Source organism: Saccopteryx leptura, chromosome 11 (genome assembly GCF_036850995.1).
Source record: "Saccopteryx leptura isolate mSacLep1 chromosome 11, mSacLep1_pri_phased_curated, whole genome shotgun sequence".
Classification (NCBI taxonomy): domain Eukaryota; kingdom Metazoa; phylum Chordata; class Mammalia; order Chiroptera; family Emballonuridae; genus Saccopteryx; species Saccopteryx leptura.
Window position 1 is genome coordinate 22,685,504 of NC_089513.1, and position 25,147 is coordinate 22,710,650.

At 49.9% G+C, this 25,147-nt stretch overlaps 1 protein-coding gene across 3 annotated transcripts in view; it reads left to right on the plus strand.

Annotated features, from left to right (window-relative positions):
* ST8SIA5 (ST8 alpha-N-acetyl-neuraminide alpha-2,8-sialyltransferase 5) overlaps positions 1 to 24,178 on the plus strand; it is a 48,646-nt gene extending 24,468 nt beyond the window's left edge. For 2 of the 3 annotated variants that reach the window (XM_066352777.1, XM_066352778.1), the window contains 6 exons: positions 848 to 940; positions 13,183 to 13,269; positions 16,651 to 16,795; positions 20,863 to 20,975; positions 21,761 to 21,853; positions 22,976 to 24,178. In XM_066352777.1, coding sequence (XP_066208874.1) covers positions 848 to 940; positions 13,183 to 13,269; positions 16,651 to 16,795; positions 20,863 to 20,975; positions 21,761 to 21,853; positions 22,976 to 23,444 — 1,000 coding nt within the window. In that variant the 3' untranslated portion in view covers positions 23,445 to 24,178. The remainder of the gene's footprint in view (positions 1 to 847; positions 941 to 13,182; positions 13,270 to 16,650; positions 16,796 to 20,862; positions 20,976 to 21,760; positions 21,854 to 22,975) is intronic. The other variant, XM_066352779.1, reaches the window with a different exon arrangement.
* Positions 24,179 to 25,147: the final 969 nt, after the last annotated feature.

Sequence of the window (25,147 nt, forward strand, 5' to 3'; positions counted from 1 at the left end):
CGATCAGTCTTCTTGTAGGCTAGTTGTAAAGATCAAAGTGGATGCCTCCATGTCAAGTGCTGGCCCAGCTCTCAGCCCGGGGCGTGGGCTCGGCCAGCACTGGCTGAAATTGGATTTGTTGCTCTGCAGGAAGCTGAGGTGGCCTGACATGCCGAGACCAGCTGGTCTTGCAGGGGCCTGGATTCCTCTGCAGTGGGATCTAGACCAAGCCCGGCTGTGCCCCACACTGATAGTGGGACCGGGAGCTCCATCTGTTTAGCTTCAGTTTTCCCAGCTGCTGAATGGGGAGAAAGACATGTCAGTGTCACCTTGTCACAGCGTGAGCGTGAGAATCGAGTGAGCTAACGGAAATGGAAATGCTTGTACAGTAGGAAAAGCAGTAGATCTCAGCTCCGCTGGTGGCTGTCATTGTGTAACACTTTCCCAAGAGGACGATAAAGGGGCAAGGAAGGGCAGGGCTGGCTGGAGGCAGCAGCCTCTGCCTCCTTCAGTGACTGATCACAGGAAAGCCAGGGCAGAACGTGCCCAGAGCACCCTCCTCCTCCTCTTCCCCTTTGCAGCCACCAGCCTGGAACCAACCTGCTTCTGCATGGCACGATTTGCTGTAACAGGGCCATGCTCCATAACTGCTTACACTCCCAGGGGCTGGGGTGCTGTGAGCAATCAGCCACCCACTAATCAACCTGGAGACCCCAGTGGCCCTGGAGCCGTCCACCAGCTCAGCTGCTGGGTGGGGCTGGTTTGCTCTATTTATCTGACCAGGCCAGACCCCTCCCCGCCCCCCAACAAGGCCCCCAAGTCAGGCCAGCTTCTCTGCATAGTAACCTCTGTCCCCGTTGGTTCGCAGGTACTTTGAATTTTATGAGGGCCCTTTAGAATATAACTCCACAAGATGTCTGGAGCTGAGGAACGAGATCTTGGAGGTGAAGGTGCTGTCCATGTGAGTGTGGCCGGGGTGGGTGGTGGGGGCATGCTGCATGTGCAGGTGGGGCAACGCCGGGGGCAGGCTGGGGACTTGGGTGGAAAGAAATAGGAACCACAGTGGATCCCGACAGAGCAAGAATGTGGTCTGCTTCCCCGGGCCCTGGCATGTGGAGAGCCCCGGGGCTACACGCGGGGATGATTGTGTTTTATGAAAAAACCCCAAGTTCGCATGGTCACCTCTGGTGACTCTGGCCTTCCAGCCCCCGGCTCAGTTACCAGTCTCCGAGCTTATCATCCCTGGCTCCTCATGTCTAGAAATTGAAGAGGGCTCGAGAGCATCTCACCTGAAATTTAGTCCTTTGTGCTGAGGGTTTAGCATCACCTTCTTGCTAGGATTTTTAAAAAATTTTATATTCATTACATTAAAATTTTTTTATTTAAATGACACAACACTTAAGAAGTACAAAGAAGACATAGAGTGAGAAGTCCCCTGCCCACAGCCCCCCCAGTCCACCTCAGAGGCAACCACTGTGTCCTTCTACATCCTTCCGGACGGTCTGTGTAAAACCTAGCACTTGTTATGCATATTTTTCACTTTTTCCTTCTTGCTTTTCTCCTTCCTTCCTTCCTTCCTTCCTTCCTTCCTTCCTTCCTTCCTTCCTTCCTTCCTTCCTTCCTTCCTTCCTTCCTTCCTTCCTTCCTCCCCCCCTTTTTTTTGTATTTTTCTGAAGTGAGAAGCGGGGAGGCAGAGAGACAGACTCCTGCATGCGCCTAACCAGGATCCACCCAGCATGCCCACTAGGGGGCGATGCTCTGCCCATCCGAGGCGTTGCTCTGTGGCAACCAGAGCCATTCTAGCGCCTGAGGCAGAGGCCATGGAGCCATCCTCAGCGCCTGGGCCAACTTTGTTCTAATGGAGTCTTGGCGGCGGGAGGAGAAGAGAGAGACAGAGAGGAAGGAGAGGGGGAGGGGTGGAGAAACAGATGGGCACTTCTCCTGTGTGCCCTGGCCGAGAATTGAACCCAAGACTTCCACATGCTGGGCTAACTCTCTACTGTTGAGCCAACTGGCCAGGGCCTTACTTTTCTTTTTGTTTTTCACATAAATGTCAAAATAACTGTACTCTCCCCTTCCCACTCAACAATACATCAACCATGACTCTTTTACTACCTGTGTGTGGAAAAGTGCATCGCGTGCTGAACATTGTAGTGTGGGAGCCTCCCCAGCTTTCCTGCCCTCCTGGGGCTGCCGGGAACTCGGTAATCCCATTTAGAGGAGTTTCTGTTGTGTTATACATGGCAGGATGTGTATTTATTCGAGAACAGTTATGTCCGGCTATGGAAGAAATGTGGTTTGTTCTGAGTCAGGCAGTGTTGGGGGCTCCTGGGGACACATGGGCCCATGGCGTGACCTCTGGACTGTTGTCTGTGGCCCACAGGCAGGAGCCATTGCTCCATTAGCCATTTGACATGGCTTCCAGGTAGCGTGGGCCATGGAAAGAATGTGGGCCTTGGGGTTAGGCAGGCCTGGGATCCAAAGCCGATGCTGGGTTTCCCCAGCTCCTCATCTTTATACTCTGAGCCTTCTCTTACCTACAAAAATGGGAACACTTCTTCCTCGCATTTTAGGGTTGTCATAGAGACTAACTGAAATAACACGAGGAAGCCCAGCGGTCACCTCGTAGTAGCACATAGCAGGTGTTCAGTAAGTGTTTGTGTGCCTCTTCCATCCCCTTCCCTTCCCTCCCTTTCTTTCCTCTCTGGAACCACTGTCAGCAGCAGCAATGGCTATTTTGGGTTGCCATTCAGACTCCATTAAGCTTAGTAGCTGCAGGAAATTTCCAGAAGACTGACCGTCCAGCTGGGATTAGCTGCATTGTTCATGGTGTCTGTGCTAACAAAGGGGCTGTATACCCTCTCTGAGGTAAACACACATGGCAGCTCCCCCTCTGAGCATACCCTGTGGTATCTGTCCTCATGGAGCTCACAGCCCAGTGGGGGATGCGGATATTAATAACTGATTACCATAGGGAGACAAGGGGGTGACAGGGAACTTGACCTGGGCTGGGGGGGAGGGGTTGTCAGGCAAGGCTTCTCTGAGGAAGCAATGCTGGTGCTCTGGTCTGAAGGGTGGTAGGAATTAAATAGGCCAGAAGAATTCCTGACCAAGGGAATAGTTTGTGCAAAGGCCCTGTGCCAGGCAGGAGCCTGCTGTGCCCCAGGCTATGCAGGGTCAGGGCAGCTTGAATGCCAGCAGGAGAGGGGGAAACGGAAGCCATGCTGCTAGAGGGCAGGCAGGGGCCGGGCCTTGTGGGGCGGATTTAGGTGTACTCTTTCTGTGAGGGCACTGGGAAGGGTTTGAAGTGAGCGTTGGGGAAGTGCGACATGATCAGTGTCGGATACACTCCCTGGAGAAGCTGGGATTTAGTAGCAAAGGTGGGTGTTCGATCTTCAGTTAGGCACCCAATCTGAAAGCTCATAAGCAGAGAGATTTTATTTTTTCTCAGAATTCAGAGATCGCAGGCCCTTAAATGTTGCATGTGCAGTGCCAGAGCACTGCCACTGAGAATACATCATAGGGTTTTCGAAGATAAATCATTAATTAAATTTTTTAAAAAATTTATTGATTTTAGAGAGAAAGGAAGGGAGGGAGAGAGAGAGTAACAGATTTATTGTTCCACTTGTTTATGCAAGCATTGATTGACTCTTGTGTGTGCCCTGACCTGGTAATCAAACCCACATCCTTGGCATATCGGATGACACTCTAATAAACTGAGCTAACTGACCAGGGTTATAATTTTTAAATTATAAAATGCAGATAGTATCTTATACATGGTTACTTCAAGGTCTGCATAGGAAGACTTGAGAGACCCCATATATTGGGCTTCCTTTTATGTTGCTTCCCATTTCTCTACCTGTATATATATATATTTTTTAATTTTATTTATTTATTTTTAGAGAGGAGAGAGAGACAGAGAGGGAGAGAGAGGAGAGAGAGAGAGAGAGAGAGAGAGAGAGAGAGAAGGGGGGAGGAGCAGGAAGCATCAACTCCCATATGTGCCTTGACCAGGCAAGCCCAGGGTTTCGAACCGGCGACCTCAGCATTTCCAGGTCGACGCTTTATCCACTGCGCCACCACAGGTCAGGCCTCTACCTGTATATTTTTTATATGTTGGCATTATTTCCTATATTGCTTTGGTTGGGCTCCCATCACAAGGTACCACAGACTGGGTGACTTAAACACCAGAACTTTACTTTCTCGTGGTTCTGTAGGCTAGAAATCTGAGATCCGGGTGTCAGCCGTGCTGGTGTTTGCTGAGTATCTTCTTGGCTTTTAGATGGCTGCCTTCCCTTTTGATTTTCACACGGTCACCCCTCTGTGTGACTGTGTCCTAATTTCCTCTTATAAGGACAGCAGTCACAGTGGATAGGGCACACCCTAGTGATGTCATTTTAACTTCACTGCCTCTTTAAAGATCCCATCTCCAAATACAGTCACATTCTGTGATGCCGGGGGTTAGAGCTTCAAAATATGAGCTTTGGGGGAGACACTACTCAGCTTATAATAGTTCTTATCAAACCTTCCATATAAGGTTCAAATTAGAAATTACCGGGGTCCTGTTTCAAGCCTGAATGACAATGCTGTGGGGTGTGGTGGGGGGGTCTAGTATCCCCCCAGGACCTATGCCCACTCTTTGGCCCTTGTCATGACTCATGTTGGTGGTGTTTGGTCTTTTGCATGTTTGACTCTAGTTCTCACCTCTGCTTTTGGGATACCTGCTCTGGTCCCCTGAACTGAGCAACTATCCAAGCTGGTCCTCTGGGCCTTGCACAGACCTGTGTCTCCGTGGAAGTTGCCCTCTTTGTGGTCCCAGACCCTGGGAGTGTGGACACTGGAGGAACTAGGGATCTGAGAGGAGAGGAGGGGCTGGGGCCGTTTATGGGGCACCACCACGGGAGCCTGCAGGACATCGGGGAGCAGTGAGCCCACTGCCTCCTTTCCTGAGTCCTCAAGCTGAGGACTGGCACTCCAGGGCAGAGATCGGACAGCTCAGAGCCCAGCCTCAGACCTGACACCACCTGGGCACCTGTGAGCTTCACTGTGCTCCAGCCCAGAGCCAGGAGCCTTGCTTATGCTGGGGACGGTGAGTCATCGGGAAAAGGTCAAATCCTCATCCATGAATAGAGGGGTTTGGACAGATGCTCTCTGAGGCCCTTTGGGCACACAGATGTCAGCTGGAGTTCTGTCGGAGGAGACAGGGACATGTGTGATTCATCTGGAAATGATTCTCATCTGACATTGCTCCTATCGATGGTAAGAGTCAGTCAGCCAGAAAATTCCCACATGGACAAGGCCTTGTTCCCTGACCATGTAAGATCCATGAGGAATTACGCTATGATGACTCGTTATGAAAATACATTGTCCCTATACTTGTAAAATTTACTGACATTTGAATTTAGTCATTCTAGATCCTCTCTATTTTTAAGTCAGCTGCTGCCTGTACTCACACCTAGGTGGTCCAACCTCACCTGCTGGCTTTTCCTGCCTCCTCTTCCCTATCTTTCCAGGTGTGGAGAGGTCACTGAGACTGGAGAGAGGCTGGGGGCCAGGGCTGGGCAGGGTTCTCCAGGAGTCTCTGAGTCCGGGAGTCCGACCCTGCATGGGCTCAGGACTCGTTTGTTCAGTGAACGAATGGATGGGAAAGTGGATGAGCCCAGGTAGAAACGGAGGAGGCCATGGAGGAAAGGGGGAGAGAAAAGAAGGGTAATGAGATGACCATTATCATCTTATTATTATTACCATTTCTAGCACATAGCTAGAAAAATTATGTAGAACACGAATACTTATTTTTTAAATTTAATTTATTTATTTTAGATTTTATTTACTCATTTTAGAGAGAGGGGATAGGGAGAGAGAGAGAGACAGACAGACAGACAGAGAGAGAGAGACAGAGAGAGGGAGGAGGGGCAGAAAGCATCAACTCCCATATGTGCCTTGACCAGGCAAGCCCGGAGTTTCAAACTGGCAACCTCAGCATTCCAGGGCGACGCTTTACCCACTGCGCCACCACAGGTCAGGCATGAACACCTATAATAAAACCCCACAGCCCCTGCTCCACACCCTCTCCCCCAGCCCTGCTCCTTCCATGTCTTAGCTGTTTCTGCTGGTGAGTACCTCCATGCTTCTCAGTTCATGCTGCCGTTGGCACAGTATTCACTGACGTCCTGCTTCAGCAGGTGAGGAGTCAGCTCCCTTACCTCACACCCAACCCCCTCCCCACTTTTCTGGGTTGAGGACTATTGCTATTTTTAGTTCTTCTATCTATAGATCGCCTAAGTAACCTATTTCTTATTCTACTAAATATTGGCAGTTCTCTCTTGATCCTGTACTCGGTGAGACGAGGCTGTTAACATTACCCCTACTTTTTAGTTCCAGCCTCTGGCTCTAGTCATCCATGAGCTTACCTTTAAAATGTCAACGCTGTTAACATGGACATTCTATTTGTAACTGTAGCAAGCCATTTGGGGGGGTTTTCTCTGTAGTTTGATTCTAAAATTTGAAGATCAGACAATTGTGATTCCATCTCTTTTCTTGTACATTTGCTCCCGTTTTTTTCTGATGCTTCTAGTCATCGTTTCTCCTTGAACTCTTGTCTCTTACTATGCCCTGTGCTGGGCACCCCACCCCGCCTCTCCATCACCCAGGCATTCCCCCAGAGGTTCCTGTCAGCCTCTTGCTCCGACCTGCAGGGGCGGCCCTCCTGATAGGTCATGCATCCTTTTCCCAGGACTTGCGTCTCTGCCTCCCTAGGTCGGATTCACGTTGGCTTAGAACCAACAGCTGCTTCTTTCTTGGTTTACTCCTTCATTTTGTTTCACTCCTTTTCAAGCAAAGTCCCTCAAATGATGGGTGGGTGGTAAACCTTTCAGTCCTTCTGTGTGTAGATGACTTTGATTCCTCCCTTATACTTGATAGTTTGGTGGGGTTGGTATTTTAGGTGAAAGCCATTTCCCCCCAGAACACCGAACACCTTCTGTGTCGTCGTCCATCATCCAGGGTCATATGAGCACGATACTAGTTGTTGCTGTGAAGGTGACCTGTCTTCAGATCATGCCAGTTCTGAAGTGTCCCGATGGTGTGCTCTGGTTGCACGCCCATTAGACCCTCTTAAGCTGGAGCTCGAGTCTGAACTCTTGAACTTTCTCTTAGATTTCTTTATGTTTCCTCCTCTTTATTTCTCTCTGTTTCCTATGTTTTGTACATCTCAGAGTTGTCTACTGCCTTTCTTGGTAGCCCCTCTAGTGCCGTATGTTTTCACCTCAGCTTAGCTGTCTCTTTGCCCTTTGCTTCTACTTTCTGAGAAAATTTCTTGACTTTATCTTCTAGCTCATCTAATAAACTTGTTTCCCAAGAGCTCTTTCTTTGTTCTCAGAGCAGTCTGTTCTTATTTCAAGGATGTCATACTTCTTGAGTATCTCTGGGGACACTAAGTAGAATATTTTTAAGTTCATTTATTCCTCCGGTAGTTCTGTGGTCATTTTTTTTTACTAGTATTTTTATTTTATTTTTTTGTGTGGGCACAAATAGTGATTAATATGAAATGATTTAATTAGATATACAGGCTTATATTTTGAAGAAATTTATGGCAAAAAGCAGTATAAGAAAAATAATGGCAAAAAGTAGAAACAATAATATCCATAATTATAACATACCAAAAAAGTAAAATATTTTCTTTTTTAAAATTTATTTTTCAATTACAGTTGACATATAGTATTGTATTAGTTTTAGGTGTACAACATAGTGATTACACATTTACACACCTTATGAAGCGATCACCCCAATCAGTCTAGTATCCATCTGGCATAATTATGACACCTTCCATAGTTATTTCAGTGTTACTGATGATGTTCCCTAAGCTGTACTTTACATCCCCACGACTATTTTAATAACTAGCAATCTGTACTTCTTAATCCCTTTCACCTTTTCACCCCTTCTCCCAACCCCCTCCCATCTGTGGACCGCCAGTTTGTTCTCTGGATCTATGAGGTTGTTTCTGTATTGTTTGTTCATTTATTTCGGTTTTTTTAGAGTCCACATATAAGTGGAATCAGATGGTGTTTGTCTTTCTCTGTCTGACTTATTTCACTGAGCATAATACCCTCTAGGTCTATCCATGTTGTCACAAAGATTTCATTGTTTTTTATGGCTGAGTAAGATCCCATTGTATACATGCATCATGTCTGCTTATGCATTTGTTTATGGGTAGACACTTAGGTTGCTTCTGTATCTCGGCTATTATAAATAATGCTGCAGTGAACATAGGGCTGTGTATGTCTTTTTTTTTTTTTTTTTTTTTTTCATTTTTCTGAAGCTGGAAACAGGGAGAGACAGTCAGACAGACTCCCGCATGCGCCCGACCGGGATCCACCCGGCACGCCCACCAGGGGCGACGCTCTGCCCACCAGGGGGCGATGCTCTGCCCATCCTGGGCGTCGCCATGTTGCGACCAGAGCCACTCTAGCGCCTGAGGCAGAGGCCACAGAGCCATCCCCAGCGCCCGGGCCATCTTTGCTCCAATGGAGCCTTGGCTGCGGGAGGGGAAGAGAGAGAGAGAGAGGAAAGCGCGGCGGAGGGGTGGAGAAGCAAATGGGTGCTTCTCCTGTGTGCCCTGGCCGGGAATCAAACCCGGGTCCTCTGCACGCTAGGCCGATGCTCTACCGCTGAGCCAACCGACCAGGGCTGTGTATGTCTTTTAATGTTAGTTTTGGATTTCTTCAAAATAAATTCTCTGTGGTCATTTTATCTGATGGTCTGTCTGCTTCAGGTTGACCAGGTGACCCTTTGTTATCTATTTATATTTAAATAATACAAAGCTGACAGGACCTCTGAGTCTGCGAACAGGCTTTGCATTGAGGGTAGGTGTTCAAGATTGCGGCTGGCCCTTTTGCTGTTAGAACATCCAGATCTTTTCACTGAGAATGAAAAAAAAACTTTTTTAAAGCAAGAACTGACAGTCTGATTCAATCCCTTTTCCTCCCTCTGCTGGACGTTATATATTTGTCTGCTGTTGGGGTGAGCTTGATAGTTCTGGATATACAGTGTGTCTGTAAAGTCATGGTGCACTTTTGACCGGTCACAGGAAAGCAACAAAAGACGATAGAAATGTGAAATCTGCACCAAATAAAAGGAAAACTCTCCCAGTTTCATACCTATTCAATGCAGTTCGATGTGGGCTCACGCACAGATTTTTTAGGGCTCCTTAGGTAGCTGTCCCGTATAGCCTCTACAGACTCGTCACTGACTGATGGCCTACCAGAACGGGGTTTCTCCACCAAACTGCCGGTTTCCTTCAACTGCTTATCCCACCAAGTAATGTTATTCCTATGTGGTGGCGCTTCATTAAAAATGTGCCAATATTCACGTTGTACTTGAATTTAGCAAGCCATAGAACACACTGAACTTTCCTCTGTACCATAAATTTAAATAATAAATTTATTCTTTTTTTTTTTTTAAGAATGTTATTCTTTTTTTTTTTATTTTTTTTTATTTTATTTATTTTAGAGGATACAGAGAGAGAGAGAGAGAGAGAGAGAGAGAGAGAGAGAGAAGGGGGGAGGAGCAGGAAGCATCAACTCCCATATGTGCCTTGACCAGGCAAGCCCAGGGTTTTGAACCGGCAACCTCAGCGTTTCCAGGTTGACGCTTTATCAATAAATTTATTCTGACATTAAAAAACATTTTTATGTTATATTTTTTGAGTTATCTCGACTGGCATGACCGTGGACTGCTCCGCTGTATACACGGTGTTACATCATCATCTGCACATGCGCACATGCTGCCACATCATCCTACAGAAAGTGGGAGGGTTTTCCTTTTATTTGGTGCAGATTTCACATTTCTATTGTCTTTTGTTGCTTTCCTGTGACTAGTCAAAGTGCACCATGACTTTACAGACACACTGTAGACTCACAGCTGGTCCCCAGGTCAACACCATGTCCCTTCCCCAACCTCTACCCCCTTTTAACATTTCCTGTGCAAATAAGCTTTGTCTTTGGGCTGTGCTGTTCCTCCTTATATCACCCCTTCTCCTTCTACACACTTGCTGAAACCTCTCTTCCTCTGTGACCCCCTCCACTCCTCTTATTCTATTCATCTGGTGGGCTTATCTCTTTTTTATTCTGGAAGGTTAGTGGTATCTTGGGAGAAAGGAGAGAAGTGCCTGGGACCAGCCCTTCATCTTGAAAGATGATCTGTGCATCTCAAAAGCAGTTTATAAAATATTTTTACAACTATTATCTCATTGGATCTTTCTGACAATCTGTGAGATGGGCGAGGGTGGGGTGGGGAGTCATGTAGTCATGTATCCCTCTTACAGATAATGCAGCTGAGTCCCAGAGGGATTAAATGACTTATCAGAGGTCTCATTGCAAGTTGGAGATGAAGCCAGGATTCAGAGCTGGGTGCTCAGGCCCCAGTCTTGGTCCCGTGTGTGACAAGGGCGTTGGAGGCAGAGAGAATGGCACTTAGACACTGATAATAGTCAAACTGGGGACCTTGTCCTGCAGTGTGGCCACGCTGTTTCTGGGAGGGGTCTGAGGCATTGGGCGCACAGGGGGCTGCTCTGGGGCCGGCGGGGTGCAGGAAGTGCGGGAGGGAAGCAGCGCTTGAGCCAGGGTGCCGCCGTGTAAAGGCACCTCTCCTCTGATGTCATGTGAGCTTGAGAACCGAGAGCAGTGTGGGAAGGCCAGAGGAAGGGCCAGGCTGAGAGGAAGGCCTCCTCACAGCTCTTTATTACTATCCTTAAAATTTGCTTATGGACACCAAGGATGTCCCATAGTTAGGAGGTGTCTGAACTGGGTCTGAGGCCCAGGTCATCCTCTACTTGCCAAGTGACCCTGAACAGCTACAGGACACAGGCCCAGGGGTGGGGACTGTGGTCAGGACAAAGAAGACATGGCTCTGCTTTAAAGAACTTACGATCCATGCAGCATTCCTCAGAGTTTCTGAGGTAGGCTGATGCACTGCTCAGTGGAGAAAGGGTTCTATCATCTAATGCTTTCTGCTGGATTCGGTCAAAGGGAGAGAACCCCACGTGGTTCAGACATTGCCTTTCCAGAGCGCGCCTTAGGATATCACAAGCTGAGATATTTAAGAGCCGATGAGCGCAAAGCCTTGCAGGTGGTTGTTCAGACAAAAAGAAACACATCTCGGGTTACTCATCTCCTCTTTTGTGTCATCTGGAAATTGTGATCTGCCTTTGGGAAGGAGAAGGAGAATGACATACCTGTTATGAGCCCTACTGTGTGCTAAGCACAGTGTGAGTGCAGTACAAACATTCTCTTAGGGAAGCAGTCTCTTGCCCTTTATGGACAGATGTTCCTGGGACTTCTGAGCATGTGCTTGGGGGTGGGCCTGTGAGGAATAATGTTTTAAAATGCTCCCTGGATTTGTTTTAGTCAGATATGGGGAGCCACACAGACATGGAAATGATATCGTGAAGGAAGAAGTTTTATACTCCCATGTCCCTAAAGCAGTAGTTCTCAAACTTTTTGAAGTCGGGGCGCACTTAAAATCCTACAAAAAATTGTAGGTGCACTATATACAAATTTCTGAAAAATATGTTATAATAATTAAGTCAAACATTAAAGAAAAAAATATAAGGTCCAAGCGTGCTTTTATGGTAATTAAACAAAATAAATATGACAAAATTAAATTTATTCTGACATTAAAAAACATTTTTATGTTATATTTTTTGAGTTATGCTTTGTAGAATTCATAAAAAGGAGGGGTTAAAAAATTTAAAAACGGCCCTGGCCGGTTGGCTCAGTGGTAGAGCGTCGGCCTGGCGTGCAGGAGTCCCAGGTTCGATTCCCGGCCAGGGCACACAGGAGAAGCGCCCATCTGCTTCTTTACCCCTCCCCCTCTCCTTCCTCTCTGTCTCTCTCTTCCCTTCCTGCAGCCGAGGCTCCATTGGAGCAAAGTTTGCCCGGGCGCTGAGGATGGCTCTGTGGCCTCTGCCTTAGGCGCTAGAATGGCTCTGATTGCCACAGAGCGATGCCCCAAGATGGGCAGAGCATCGCCCCCTGGTGGGCATGCCGGGTGGATCCGTCTGACTGCCTCCCCATTTCCAACTTCGGAAAAAATAAAAAAAATAAAAAAAATAATTAAAAAATGACAAAAAAGTTATCTTTTTATATATATATAGATACATTCTTAGTAAGATTTAGTAAATTAGGCAGGTCCTGGCATGAATGTGTTAAGTTTTTTCATTCTTTTGTTTATGAGAAACATGAGCCTGATGTATCCTAGCGATTTCTTCAATGTTTGGGCATATATTTGAAAGGCAAACTCTCATTTTCTTATCAATACATCAAAGAATTCCTCTCTTTTTATTCTTAATTGTGTTGAGTGCAGAAAACTCCCACCATACATATCAACTTAACTTTACATCAAACAAAGGATAGAAGAAACTTGCCTCCAGTCTTTCCGGGGATCATGGGGGTAGTGTAAACAATCCAGCACCACAGCTTAACAGCCTTTTGCAACCTAATCAGGCAAGTGAGGTGGGGGGTTGGGCAGACTGTCAGCTACAGCCAATTCCACACACCTCTGTCTCCCAAAAATCTAAACTCCATAAACCCTATTAGTTTTTTGGTCCCTAACAGGCACATATTTCTCTGGAATACCATAGGATGCACCTGGAAATCTCTAGGGTATACCAGTGCACCCTGGCGCACACTTTGAGAACCACTGCTCTAGAGACAGGAGGCATAGCAGGCCATGCAGGGCCACGTGGGGAAGCGCTGGGGTTGGTAGGAAGCAGAACAGCTGAGGGGAAACCTGGTTAGAGCCTTCACTGTGGTTCTCAGGGGGAGAAATGGGCAAGCTGGTTTAGACAGGTGTAGGACTGGCTAGTCTGAATAATTTCAGTGCGCTCTGCATCATAGGGACGGCCCCTAGTGGTCTGACACCTGGTCCTGGATGATGGAGCGGAGAGCTGGTGAGTGGGCTGATAAAGGTTGCGGGTATGGGCTCTGGATTGGTTGGTGTGCATAGGAAAGGTGTGCTTGCAGGAAAGCTTTTGCCATCTCTAGGATTAGCAAGGCCCCGAGTGTCAGAGCATCAAGAATATTGAAAATAAGAAAATACAGTTAATACAAAGGACCAGCTGGGGGAGCAGGAAGGGAGCATGTTTGGGAACGACGAGGCTTTGTCCAGCCTGGCCCTCTGACAGACCTCTGTCCCCCACTCCCTCAGGGTGAAGCAGTCGGAGCTGTTCGACAGGTGGAGGAGCCTGCAGATGTGCAAATGGGCGATGAACATCTCCGAAGCCAACCAGTTCAAGTACCTATGACTCGTCTGTCCTGCCCCGGGGGTTTTCTGCCTGACATCTCTTCAGATCCTCTTTGTGCTGCAGGGCCCAGCCTCGGGGACAAGTCCCCAGGGCTGGCCCTGACTGGGCTTTGGAGTCTGGGTAGTGGGGAGGTGCTGACTCAGCAGCGGGCCGAGGCAGGCACCTGCGGGGTGCCATCCTCCACTCTCTGGCCCCTGCAGCATCCCTGCAAGGTCAGTGGTGTCGTCTCCAGTGAAGCTGAGGTTAGCTGACACTCACAAAGGTGACGCGATTGGCCAGAGCACTCCGGCCGGCCTATGCATTAAGGCTCAGTAAGCACCTTCCATGACCTCGCCCCATTTTCCTCTTCATCCGGGGACACCTGCTCCAACTCAGCAGCCTCTCCTTCTCCGAGCTTTGACAGCTAGACATTTGAGTGCAGCTGTAGATTAGTTTCCCATTGCTCTCTAACTAAGATCAACAGATCCTAAGCTCCCAGAGAGGCACAGGGCTGTGTCTTAAAGTTCTCCTGTCTTTGAGAGCTGGCACCTAGCAAAATCCAAACACTCTTTGATTAATAGTTAATTATAGGGATCCTTTCCACCTCTAAAATCTGTCAGTTAACGGTATTATTAGCGCGGGTAGAACTTATTACATAGAATTGATAGGATTGTGGAGATGTGTGTACAGGCTGGATTTTGGCAACTGTACTTTAAATGTCCTGAGGAGCCAGCAGCATGGAGAAACCCTACACGGGAGGCTGGGAAAACCCAGTAACACTAAATATTTTGTAGATTTTCTTTATAAGAAATTTGCTCCTGTTTGCTGCAATTCCAGGCCATCTAGAGACCACGTAGTCATTTTAGGGGGCACGCTTTTTGAATGTGGATGTTTAAAGCGATCACCCTGGAAGAGCAGGTGCCTGCAGCCCTGAACCGGAGGCGCCTGTGAGACTGGAGCCCAGCCAGGGCCTGACAGCCGTTTACAGAGACCCGCCTGTCGGAGGAGTAGAACGTGAACTTGAGCCAAGTACAGGATGAGGGGAGAGCAGGTCCAAGGTCCGGGATGCAAATGCTGTCCCAAATCCACCCCTTAGAAAGCAGTGTCACTGTGGGGACTGTGCAGGCAGATGGCACTCCCTCGGGGTGGGTGAGGCCTGAGAGCACTGGGCAAGTGGCAGGCCATGGTCAGTGAGATGCAAAAGGGCGTTGTCCAGGCCAAGAGTGGACAGAGCCTCATTGGTGGGATTCACAAACCTAAGGAAATAAGCAGCACCAAGATGACGTGGCAGCAGGAAAACGGACAAGCATGGGGCCCTTTGGCAGGGATCAGCCAGGAGTCTCCAGAGGTGGGGCTGTGGGGGAGCGGAGAGTCTTCTGGGTGTGGGAAAAGCAGGTGACCTCATGTCTGGCCACGCTCTAAAAGGAAAAACCTTCCAGGCCAGTCATCATTTTCCTTTGCTCTTATTACAAGCTCATGGAACAATAATGAGGTTCTTAGTGCAGGCTGGCAGGCACCTGGTGCAGTGAGGTCAGGCGGGCGAGGAGGGTGTGCAGAAGACAGGCGTAAGCAGTGCCGTGGCAGGAAACGAATCCTGCCGAAGCAGAGACACCAGCATGTGGGTTACAGGTCAGTCGCTGGGAGTGTGGTTAGTAGGAGTCAGCCTCCTGCAGTGGTGTGCTCTCCAGTGGGCCAACAAGATTGAGTTTCTGGACCAGCAAAGATAACCAGGCTGGATGCTGGTTTGTCCTGCTGACCTGTGGCTCCTGCCTGGCCAGGCCCCTGGCCTTCTCTTGGGGAAGCCTCCATCACATTCTGAAACGCAACCCTCCATAGGAGAGAATGCTCACCAAACCAGTAGGCAGGTGAGCTCCCCAGCGAAGTCCGCGCACGAGATAAAGTCATAAAAAAGTATTGTATAACCCTCCTGGCATTGACGACTTGGAGTCACAGAATTACAGAGGATCAGAAGAGCCAGCCCTGCATTCTGCAGACGAGGAAAGAGCCCGGAGAGGGAAGAGACCCGCCGAGGCCCCACAGCTGCTGGGGGCAGAGCAGAAACTAGAACCCAGGTTTCTTGACACCAGGTTCACAAGCCAAGTTTCCGTCCAGGACCTTGGGTGTGAACTTTCCAGAAAGCTCCTCCCCAGTTTTAGTTAACGTTCATCATCCAGGCTCCGTGAGAAAGTGTTCCATTCCTCCCGTGGCCGCCCGGACCCTGGATGTGACAGTGCCCGGAGCCAGTGTCCGGGAAAGAAGGCCGGGAGTACTCAGCCCGCTGCTGCTGTTTTAGGAGAAGGTGTGTCCTCGTTGGCCCAGAGTCCCCAGTGTGAGTGGCCCGCAGTTTGCACCCTTTGTCAAGCCCAGCCCCTCTGCAGCTGGGGGCAGGGGGAGCATGATGTGCCCAGGATCCGACCCCTCACCATGCCTCACCAGCTGGCCTGGGAGAACACACTGCGGGTGGAATGTCAGCCACACAGAAGAGAAAAACCAGGTTCCCTGGCTGGCTGACTCCCTTGCTGGCCTCACGGCCGCAGTCTCCCGGGAGGGCTTGTTTTAAGCCTGCTTAGATCATCTCAGCTTTAACCCTTCTGGGAGCTCACATTTGAGTGTGTTTGTGAGTGAAAACACAGGGTTCTTTTTCAAATTATTATTTTTTTAATTAATTTATAATGAACTCCTGAGAACACATTTTGGCAGCCAGGTTCCATTTTCTGCAGGAAGTCATCCAGTATGAACCCACCATCCCACATTTCTGACCCTCCCCGATTCCCAAAACAACTTCTAAATGATTGAAACAGCACATTTCTGTTAACCGTGTGTGTCTTGGCTTTCTGACTCCATCTTACAGAATATGTGCCTTGTCTAGAGTCTGACGTGGGGGCCAAGAACCCAAGGAAGAGCTCTGCATCCCAGGGTCTCCGTTAGGGCGCATCACCCTCTCCGTTGGCATGAGTCCGGGAAGTAGTAGAAGCTTAGCGGATCTTGATAAAGCTCAGACGGGGAGTGATTTGTCCCGCAGGTGACAAGCACCTGGTTGTCAGAGACCTGTGTGACTGATATGACACAGAATCTGGAGAGACAGAGTCCCTGCCATCAAGGGGCTCTCATGCACGCAGGGAGGGAGTTGGCAGGTGATGAAGCGGGTGGGACCCTTTGGAGGTCAGTGTGGTCAGGACAACAGAGAGAAACCTGAAAGGCCCAGGCATTGGGACGAGTGTCGGAAGGGGAGAGGACAGCATGAAGAGGTGTTGGGTAGGAAGGGGTAAGTAGGAGAAAAGAGTGCTCGCTGCTCTCCCCGAGGGGCCTCCATTTCATGACCCCTCTGCTCTTCGAGAGGCTCTGCCTTGTCCAGTGTCATCAGTCTGTCCTGTCTGTCTGCTGCCCGGCAGGTCTACTCTGTCCAGGTGCTGCAACGCCCCCTCCTTCCTCTTCACCACGCAGAAGAACACTCCCCTGGGGACAAAGCTCAAGTACGAGGTGGACACCAGCGGCATCTACCACATCAACCAGGAGATCTTCCGCATGTTTCCCAAGGTGCTGGCTGGGTGGGGCGACCGGGTGGGGCAGGGGAGCCGCCAGCCTGGCCCTCTGTGGCCTGGTCTGTGGGGCTGGCACTGCTCTGCCGACCCTCTGCTCCCAGGTGTCCTGGCCCTGGCGGGCCATTCTCTGAGGCTCAGTAGAATGTCTTCTAGGTTCCTGGGGGTTCCATCTGGCACAATGGATGCCAACTGGCTTATCTGGGTAAGTTTTGGCAAGAACATGGTTGTGAAATTTTGGCTGCTGCATTGCTTGTAGAGAACACCCTGAAGATACCTGGAAGAATGAAAAGCATTTGTCCCCCACCAAGGGGAGGCACGAGAGCAAAACACCATGTAAAAGTTGTGTGTAGCCTGACCTGTGGTGGCGCAGTGGATAAAGTGTCAACCTGGAAATGCTGAGGTCGCCGGTTCGAAACCCTGGGCTTGCCTGGTCAAGGCACATATGGGAGTTGATGCTTCCAGCTCCTCCCCCCCTTCTCTCTCTCTGTCTCTTTCTCTCCCTTTCTCCCTCCTCTCTAAAATGAATTAAAAAAAAAAGTTGTGTGTACACAGATCACCAATGAATGCAAAGCAGAGCACTGAAAGATTGGCCCAGTATTGGATGAGCTCAGGTGTTTGTTTGCTTTTTAAATTTTTACTTATTTGTTTGTTTGTTTTTTAGATAGCAAAAAAGGGAGAGAAACACATACAGAGAGAAAGAAACATCAATTTGTTGTTCCACTTATTTATGCATTCATTGGCTGATTTTTGTATGTGCCTTGACCAGGGATTGAACTCACAACCGTGGCTTATTGGGATGACACTCTAACCAACTGAGCTATCCAGCCAGGGCCACGTTGTTTTTCAAAGCTTCAGTCTTCCCATCTGTAACACTGGGTTTTGGACTAGGAAGTAGGTATAGCTGCTTATAACAGACAATCTAAGACATCAAAGACTTAAAGAAGATAGGAATTTATGTTTTCATTTCTCATTCAAGAAATCTGGTTGTGGCTGTTTGTCCAGGGCCGGCACAGTGGCTCCCTGGTCACGGGGACCACAGAACAAGTGACCCATGCGAGCAAACTGCTCAGATCACTGCTGCTTAGGAACCTGCCCTCACTTCTGGCCTGATTTCTGCATCCGACTGTCAGAGAAGGGGCCCAAGCTGGCATTTTCAGCTGATTCTGGTGGTTACCATCAAAAGAGGAAGAAGCTTTCCATGGGATATGTGCCTCTCCACCTCCTGGAGAGCCCTGGGCTCAGGGCCAGACTTCATGAGTCCAGTTTGTAGAAAGGGGTATGTTCCGGTTGTCCGGAATGAGATCTGAGGGCCCAGGCTGCCTGTTCTCAGGGGAGTGCTAACGAAACAAAGCCCAGAGCTACTCTGCATTCTATTACTCGCAGCAGTGTCCTGGTAAGAGTGGGCATTGTGGGGGCACCGGGAGGCACTAAAAGTGTCAGACGTACTCCCCCACATCACAGTGCTGGAGGACGATGGGGTGTGAGTCATCCTGATGAGCTGGGTCTTGCAAGGCCTGGAGCATGAGGTTGACAGCAGGTGAACTTGCCTCTTACACAGGCAATGCCAGTGGGTGACACAGCTCAGTTATGGCATTTGGCTCCAGGAGGGCCATGGGTATGGACCTCTGAGGCCCAGGGAGTTAGACAGAGTTTGCCAAATGTTCTTTGGAAAGGGCCAGAAAGTAAATATTTTAGGCTCTGCAGGCCATATGGTCTCTGTCACAACGACTCACCTTTACTGTTTGTGCACAAAGCAGCCGTAGACATGAGTGGTCAAATGCGTGGGGCTGTGCTCCAATAACACTTCAGTTCCTCTTTGACACTGAAATTTGTTTATATAATTTTTACATACCACAAAATATTTTCCTTGAGATTTCCCCCCAACTATTACAAAACATAAAATCCATTCTTAGCTTGCCGGCTAGGCAGAAGTAGATGATAGGTCAGATGTGGTCTGTAGGGTTATTATTTGAGACCCCCCTGAACTAGCTAGGCTGTGCAACACAGGAGTGTTTCCCAACCTTCCCTCGAAGTGTATATCCCTTTGAGTTTGTGAAAAATTGAGCTTCTCCTCCTCCTCCTCCTCCCACCCCGATGATTCCGACTCCGTGGTTCTGGGATGCAGCCCAGGAAGTCACATTTTCAGAAAGTCCCCCCAGCTAGTTTTTGATTTACAGAAGTTTGGGAAACACAGAGATAGAACATAAAACCTCTGATGGTCTCTCCAAAGATGACTTTGTTTTTTCCATTTCTCTGATAAAAATCAAACAGTGTGATTTACCCCCTGGTTATGAGACACCCTTGTTTCCTTATCTTGGCTCCCTGGGCCTGTCCCTCTAGGGAAAATGGGCCACGAGGAAGGACCATCTGTCTCATGGACACTGCCGCATCTCTCTAGCGTCAGCCTCATTCCCTGTGATCCTGTTGTAGTGGGATTTTCCATGACGCCTGCCTGGAACTTGATCCCATCGGAAGCCCGTTGTGCTGACGGGGCCGCTCTCCTGCAGGGCTGGCCAGCTGGTTGTGCTGGGAGGACAGCTTCCCAGAGGCCTCCTGGGGTCAGAGATGGAATGGACCTTTAGGGCCATCCAATAATAACAGCCTGTTCCCCTTGTTGATACCCCTCTGGGCTGAATCCTGCACTGGGTGGGCTTTTCATTCTCAATGGGGGGACGGTTTGGGGACAATTGGCAATGGCTGGAGGTATTTTTGGATGTCATGACTGGGATGCTCTTGGCATCTAGTGGGAGAGGCCAGGGATGGCAGTGCATGGGTCATCCCCAACAACATGAGTGTCAGTAGTGCCACGTGAGAAACTATGCTTTATGTCATCTCATTGAGGCGCATGAAGTACACATCATCCTAATTTCACAAACTACAACGTTTTCATTTGTAATACATTGTATAAAATTTATAAAACTGAGTTGCTGAGAGCTCAAAACACTTGTCCATGTTTTCCTCACCTCATTATAGGGCAAAATCCAGATTGAACTTGGGGCTAATGTCTAGGGTGCCCAATCCTGGTTTGCCTATAGACTTTCCTGGTTTGACTAAAAATGTAGGTCCTGCATTCTGGGCTAAGTCTGCCAGTGCTGGGATGTTTGGTCACCCTGCCCTTGACTCCAGGTCTGTGCTCCCTCCCTGTGTCTGCCCAGTGACACCTGCTTCAGGTGGCCCACGAGGAAATGATGGCCTTGAGTGGGGATGTGACAGAGGCAGGTCACCTAAGTCTCAGGCTAGTATTTGCCTTTTTCTGCCATTTGCCTGTGGTCCCCTGGAAAGTGTGCCCAGGGAGTCTTTGTGGGCAGCCAGTACCCAGACCAAGGTAACCCCAGCAGTTGCAGTGTGACAAGGTCAGAGCGCTGTGAGATGCTCACTGCCAGTGGTCCTGTGAATGTTATCATTACTCAGGGCATATCCTAGGCGCCCCTGTGCTCAGAGCTCTTTGCAGAAACCTGGGATGTCCCAGGCTTTTACTCTTCCCCTGATGTGGCTTTCCTTGCATACCCCTAGTTCTTGTCCCTGCTGCTGCCAAGTTTTGGCATCTGTCCCAATCTGTATGACCTTTCTGTCCCAGGCCTGTGTCCTCCTCACGGAGCAGAGGGAGGATCTGCACTTTTCCCTGAGCCGAAAGGGTGAGGTTTAGGGCTCTGGTCCCAGGGAAGCCCTGCCTTCATTTTTGCGCCGTCATCCCCAGAACATCTGCATTCATCATGAAAATATGTACGCTAGCCGTCATAAAGAAGCTGAGCTTCCAAACATGGGGAGAACCAGAGGCAAGCAGGGCTAGCCAGATGCTGTCTTCTCTTTGCTCCGAAAACCTAGAGCATCCCAGGGCTTATTGAAAAAGGCTGTGGAGACCTGGTTTCTGGTCCCAGCTCATTTGTAATTGCCTGTGGAAGTGAGAACAAGTCTTTTGACCACTTTTCTCATCTGCACAGTGGAATAACCACTTTTTTCCAACATTCCCTACAAGGCTGACGCATGGGGCCACGAGGAGTAGAGGCGGACATGGGTGTGGAGGTGAGAGCACCCAGTGAAGGCTATGCCCTGTCTCCCCAGGACATGCCCTACTACCGGTCCCAGTTTAAGAAGTGCGCAGTGGTGGGCAACGGAGGCATCCTGAAGAACAGCCGCTGCGGGAGGGAGATCAACAGCGCCGACTTCGTCTTCAGGTAGAAGACTCACCCCGGCCTGTACCCGCCACTTCTACCCTCGCAGTCCTCCCCCTTTACGCCCTCCCCTTGGGGTGCCTACCCCCACCGATGCTGCTCTTTACGTGACCAATCCCCCAGTGCCCACCCCGGCAAACCCTCGTGCTCTGGTTGTCCCTTCTCTCCGCACTGCCTCTTTGGGGACATGATCAAACCTCCCAGGTCCTCAGTCTCCACATCTGCAGAATGGGGGCCCATGGCAAAGTGGATGTAAAGACACTGAGGACTCACTGGGGCCCCATGCAGAGCTGTGGGGGAGCCCACCGGGCAGCCACCTTCCGGGTTGGGCTCTGCTCTTCCAGAAGCAGTGCGTGGAACCGGGGGAGCCCTGTGGCTGGCACCCATTTGAACTTCACCCTGACTTTTCCTAAGCTACAGACTGATCCATGTTATTTCTTCTTCCTTATGTGGAACCCCCTTTATCTCTGGGGATCCTCACTTATATCTCGAGTCTGGATAAAGAAGGTGGCTTGAAAATAGGAGCTTAAAGCAAAGAGACTTGGGCTGAGGCTGCAGTGGGCTTTCTTGTAGACTCAGTTATTGGGCTGTTCAGGGTTTTTGGGAGAAGGGGTTGAATTGGCTCCTCCATGCCCAGGCCACAAAGATTCCACCCAGCTGGCTCCTGCTTCCCTTTCACATGTTGTGATCATCATCCCTTCCTCCCCCTTGCCCTTGCCCTTGCCCGTCCCCAGCTCCGTCTGGAACGACTGACCACATGCCCTTGGGCTGCCTTGTCTCTCCTACAGGTGCAACCTACCCCCCATCTCAGAGAAGTACACCATGGATGTGGGGGTGAAGACAGACGTGGTCACTGTGAACCCTAGCATCATCACAGAGAGGTCAGTGGCCCTCTTTCTAGACCTGTGTTGTCCATCCAATATGGTAGCCATTAGTCACATGGAGCAACTGGGCACTGAAATGTAGCTAGACTAGACTGAGATGTGCTGTCTGCAAAGCACACACCGATTTCCAAGATGTAATATGAAAAAGAGGATGGACCGTAGCTCATGAAATTTTTATATTGATTATAGGTTGAAATGATAGCATTTTAAGTATATCAGGTTAAATAAAATATAAAAATTAATTGCCCTTATTTTTTACTTATTTAAATGTACTTACTAGAACATTTAAAAATGGTATATGTAGCCTGCATTATATTTCTTTTGGGCAGCACTGGTCTAGACTGTCTTGACCTAGCGATGGGTCAGATAGCTTCCAGGGTGATGTGGGAGGGTAGCTCCCTACGGTGTGTCGGGGAAACAGGGTGGAGAAGCTTCATGCAAAGATCTCAGTCCCCCACCTGGCTCCCTCCTGGGATCTTTCTGTTTGGGAGGACTTGGGGGAGGGGGTTAATGTGTTAAAACTCCAACCCGGCATAACCACACCATCCAGGGCTGATGAAGGATAAGAGGAGTGGGCATTGCTGAATTGGGTCAGAGGCCCAGGAACAGGGGCAGGCAGCCGCGTGAAGGAGCCTTGGCCAGGTGTGAGAGAGCCAACCTGGAGGGCTGTTTCATGTAATGAAAGGTGGGTGGGGCTGGGAGAGGAAAGCCAGAGGACAGGCAGCAACTGGGTGTCCACTGGGGACCGTGGGGGAGACAGTACCGGGGAAGGCCCCAGGGCTCTAGGGGAAGCCTCCACTCCACGTCCCGGCGGAGCCCACCCAGGCTAGCCTCATCCACTGAGGTAAGCACTGCTGCCCCCTCTCACACTCGATATTGTCCCTTTGGGTCCAGACTGTCCAGTCTTGAACCAACTTATAAAAATATAACCGTCCCCAAGAAAGGCTAGACATTCATCTGCTGAGGTGACCGAGATGAAAGGCGGCAAGCCTGGCCTGTGAATCGCCTCCGTCCTTTGAAGAGGTCCCAGGGCGCACGCAGGGGTGGGGAAGCAGGGGCTCAGGGCTCCAGGGAGCTGGAGCGGGTGGCCGACCCTCTCCCTCTGTGCCCCCCACCCAGGTTTCACAAGCTGGAGAAGTGGCGGCTGCCCTTCTACCGCGTGCTGCAGGTGTACGAGAACGCGTCTGTGCTGCTGCCTGCCTTCTACAACACACGCAACACCGACGTGTCCATCCGCGTCAAGTACGTGCTGGACGACTTCCAGTCTCCGCAGGCCGTCTACTACTTCCACCCGCAGTACCTGATCAACGTGTCGCGCTACTGGCTCACTCTGGGCGTGCGAGCCAAGCGCATCAGCACCGGCCTCATCCTGGTCACCGCGGCGCTGGAGCTCTGCGAGGAGGTGCACCTGTTCGGTTTCTGGGCCTTCCCCATGAACCCTTCGGGCCTCTACATCACTCACCACTATTATGACAACGTCAAGCCCCGTCCAGGCTTTCATGCTATGCCCTCCGAGATCTTCAACTTCCTGCACCTGCATAGCCGTGGCATCCTCCGCGTCCACACGGGCACCTGCAGCTGCTGCTGAGGGCACGCTGGCTGCCCGGTTCCACCTGGCCCCCAGAACCTTGTTTCTCTCCCTTCTGCACCGGGCAGGGCAGTGCGAAGGCCGGCTGAAAGGCTCTCACTCCTTTGGTAGTGCTTAGGACCTGTGCGCCCTGAGGCAGGGGTGGGGTTCCAGGCAGAGGCAGCTCTGTGCTGGGTTTCCTGGGCCTCAGTCTGGGCCCTGTGTCTGCCCTGTTGATGGTAGCTGCTGCTGGGCCACACCTCAGGATCCGGGCCCTGGGGACTGCAGGTGAATCAAGCATCCAGGAAAGAGAGCACGAACTATAGTGGCCTTGTCACAGCTAAAACAAGGTCCTGTAGAAAAAGGAAAAGAAGGAGATCGGAGACAGGACATGTGGGCAAGGGCAAGATTTATTTCAGACTTGGATTCCTGAGTTTTGTTCCGAAGCCTCAGCCCCGATTTGGTGTCTAGAATCGCAGAGCTTAGAGGCCAACCTAGCCACTCATCCTTCCTGTGAAGACAGAGTGGCTCAGAGAGGTCCAGAGATGTATCAGCCAAGGTTACACCCACTGACTGAGTCCATTAAGTGACCCTGTGAGAGCTAATGCAGGGCCTGTGTTAGGATTTTCAGAGACCCTGCTGAGCCACACCGTTTCAAACATCTTCACACATACACAGACAGTCTTGGTGCCTCCAGGTTCAATCCTGCATTTGATCTCTTGATGAGAAGGAAATAAACCAGACCAGCCATTTGCTTTAAGGTTTTCAAGCTAATGTTACCAACTCATAAGTGCTCAGTGATTTGCTTCCTATTCTGCCTCTTATTTTCAGCTCTGTTTTAACCAGGAGTTATTTATAAGATTTGTTCTTCTTTATGTTCCTGAATACTGCGGAATACTGCTACATCGCGTTCCTGAACAGGAACTGTAAGGCTCTGGGTTGAACCAAGTAACTGGTGAGCTTAGTGGTCGAAAGTGTGTCCTGGCCTCTGACCCCAGCGTCACTGAGGGATCTACTGTCCAGGCAGGACCTCCCACAGGGCCCCGCCTGTCAGCCTTCACACACACATTGCCGAGGCCTGTGCTTTGGGACGTTGGCTATGTCTAGGCTGAAAGGGGTTACCATGCCATTTCCCATCAGAGGTTCACTCCCTTTGCTCCCCTGTGATGTTTCCACCACTAATGCGGCTGTGCCTAACAGACACTGTTGGTAAATTGCCTTAAAAGTTAGCTTTGTGGAATCATAGGATGTTCGTCCTGGGAGGACTTCAACCCCCTCCTTCCCTCCTTCCCTCTTCTCTTCCCTCCTGTAAACATTCCCATAGCCTGTTCTGCTTTGATCTGGGCTTGGACATGATGACACTATGGGAACCCTTTGTTTTGTTGCACTTCACAGATGTTGCATTTTTTTTTACAACTTGAAGGCAAGACTCTCTCCCAGCAAAAAAAAATGATATGACTCACTTGACTGTGATACACACTTTATTGCCGTGGTCTGGAACTGAGCCTGCAGTATCTGCGAGTGTTGCCTTTATAGGCGGTATCTCTGTCTTCTACGGCTAGAGGGCAGACCGTAAGCACATTCCAGCCCCACATGCTGTGTGCTCTGGGAGAGAGGAGGAGGAACTGTGGGAGCACAACAGGGAGCAGGACCTTTCCTCTGATCACCCCATTTTACAGGCCCAGCAGCAGGCCCAGCCAGCGTGAGACAGAGCAGAGTGCAGG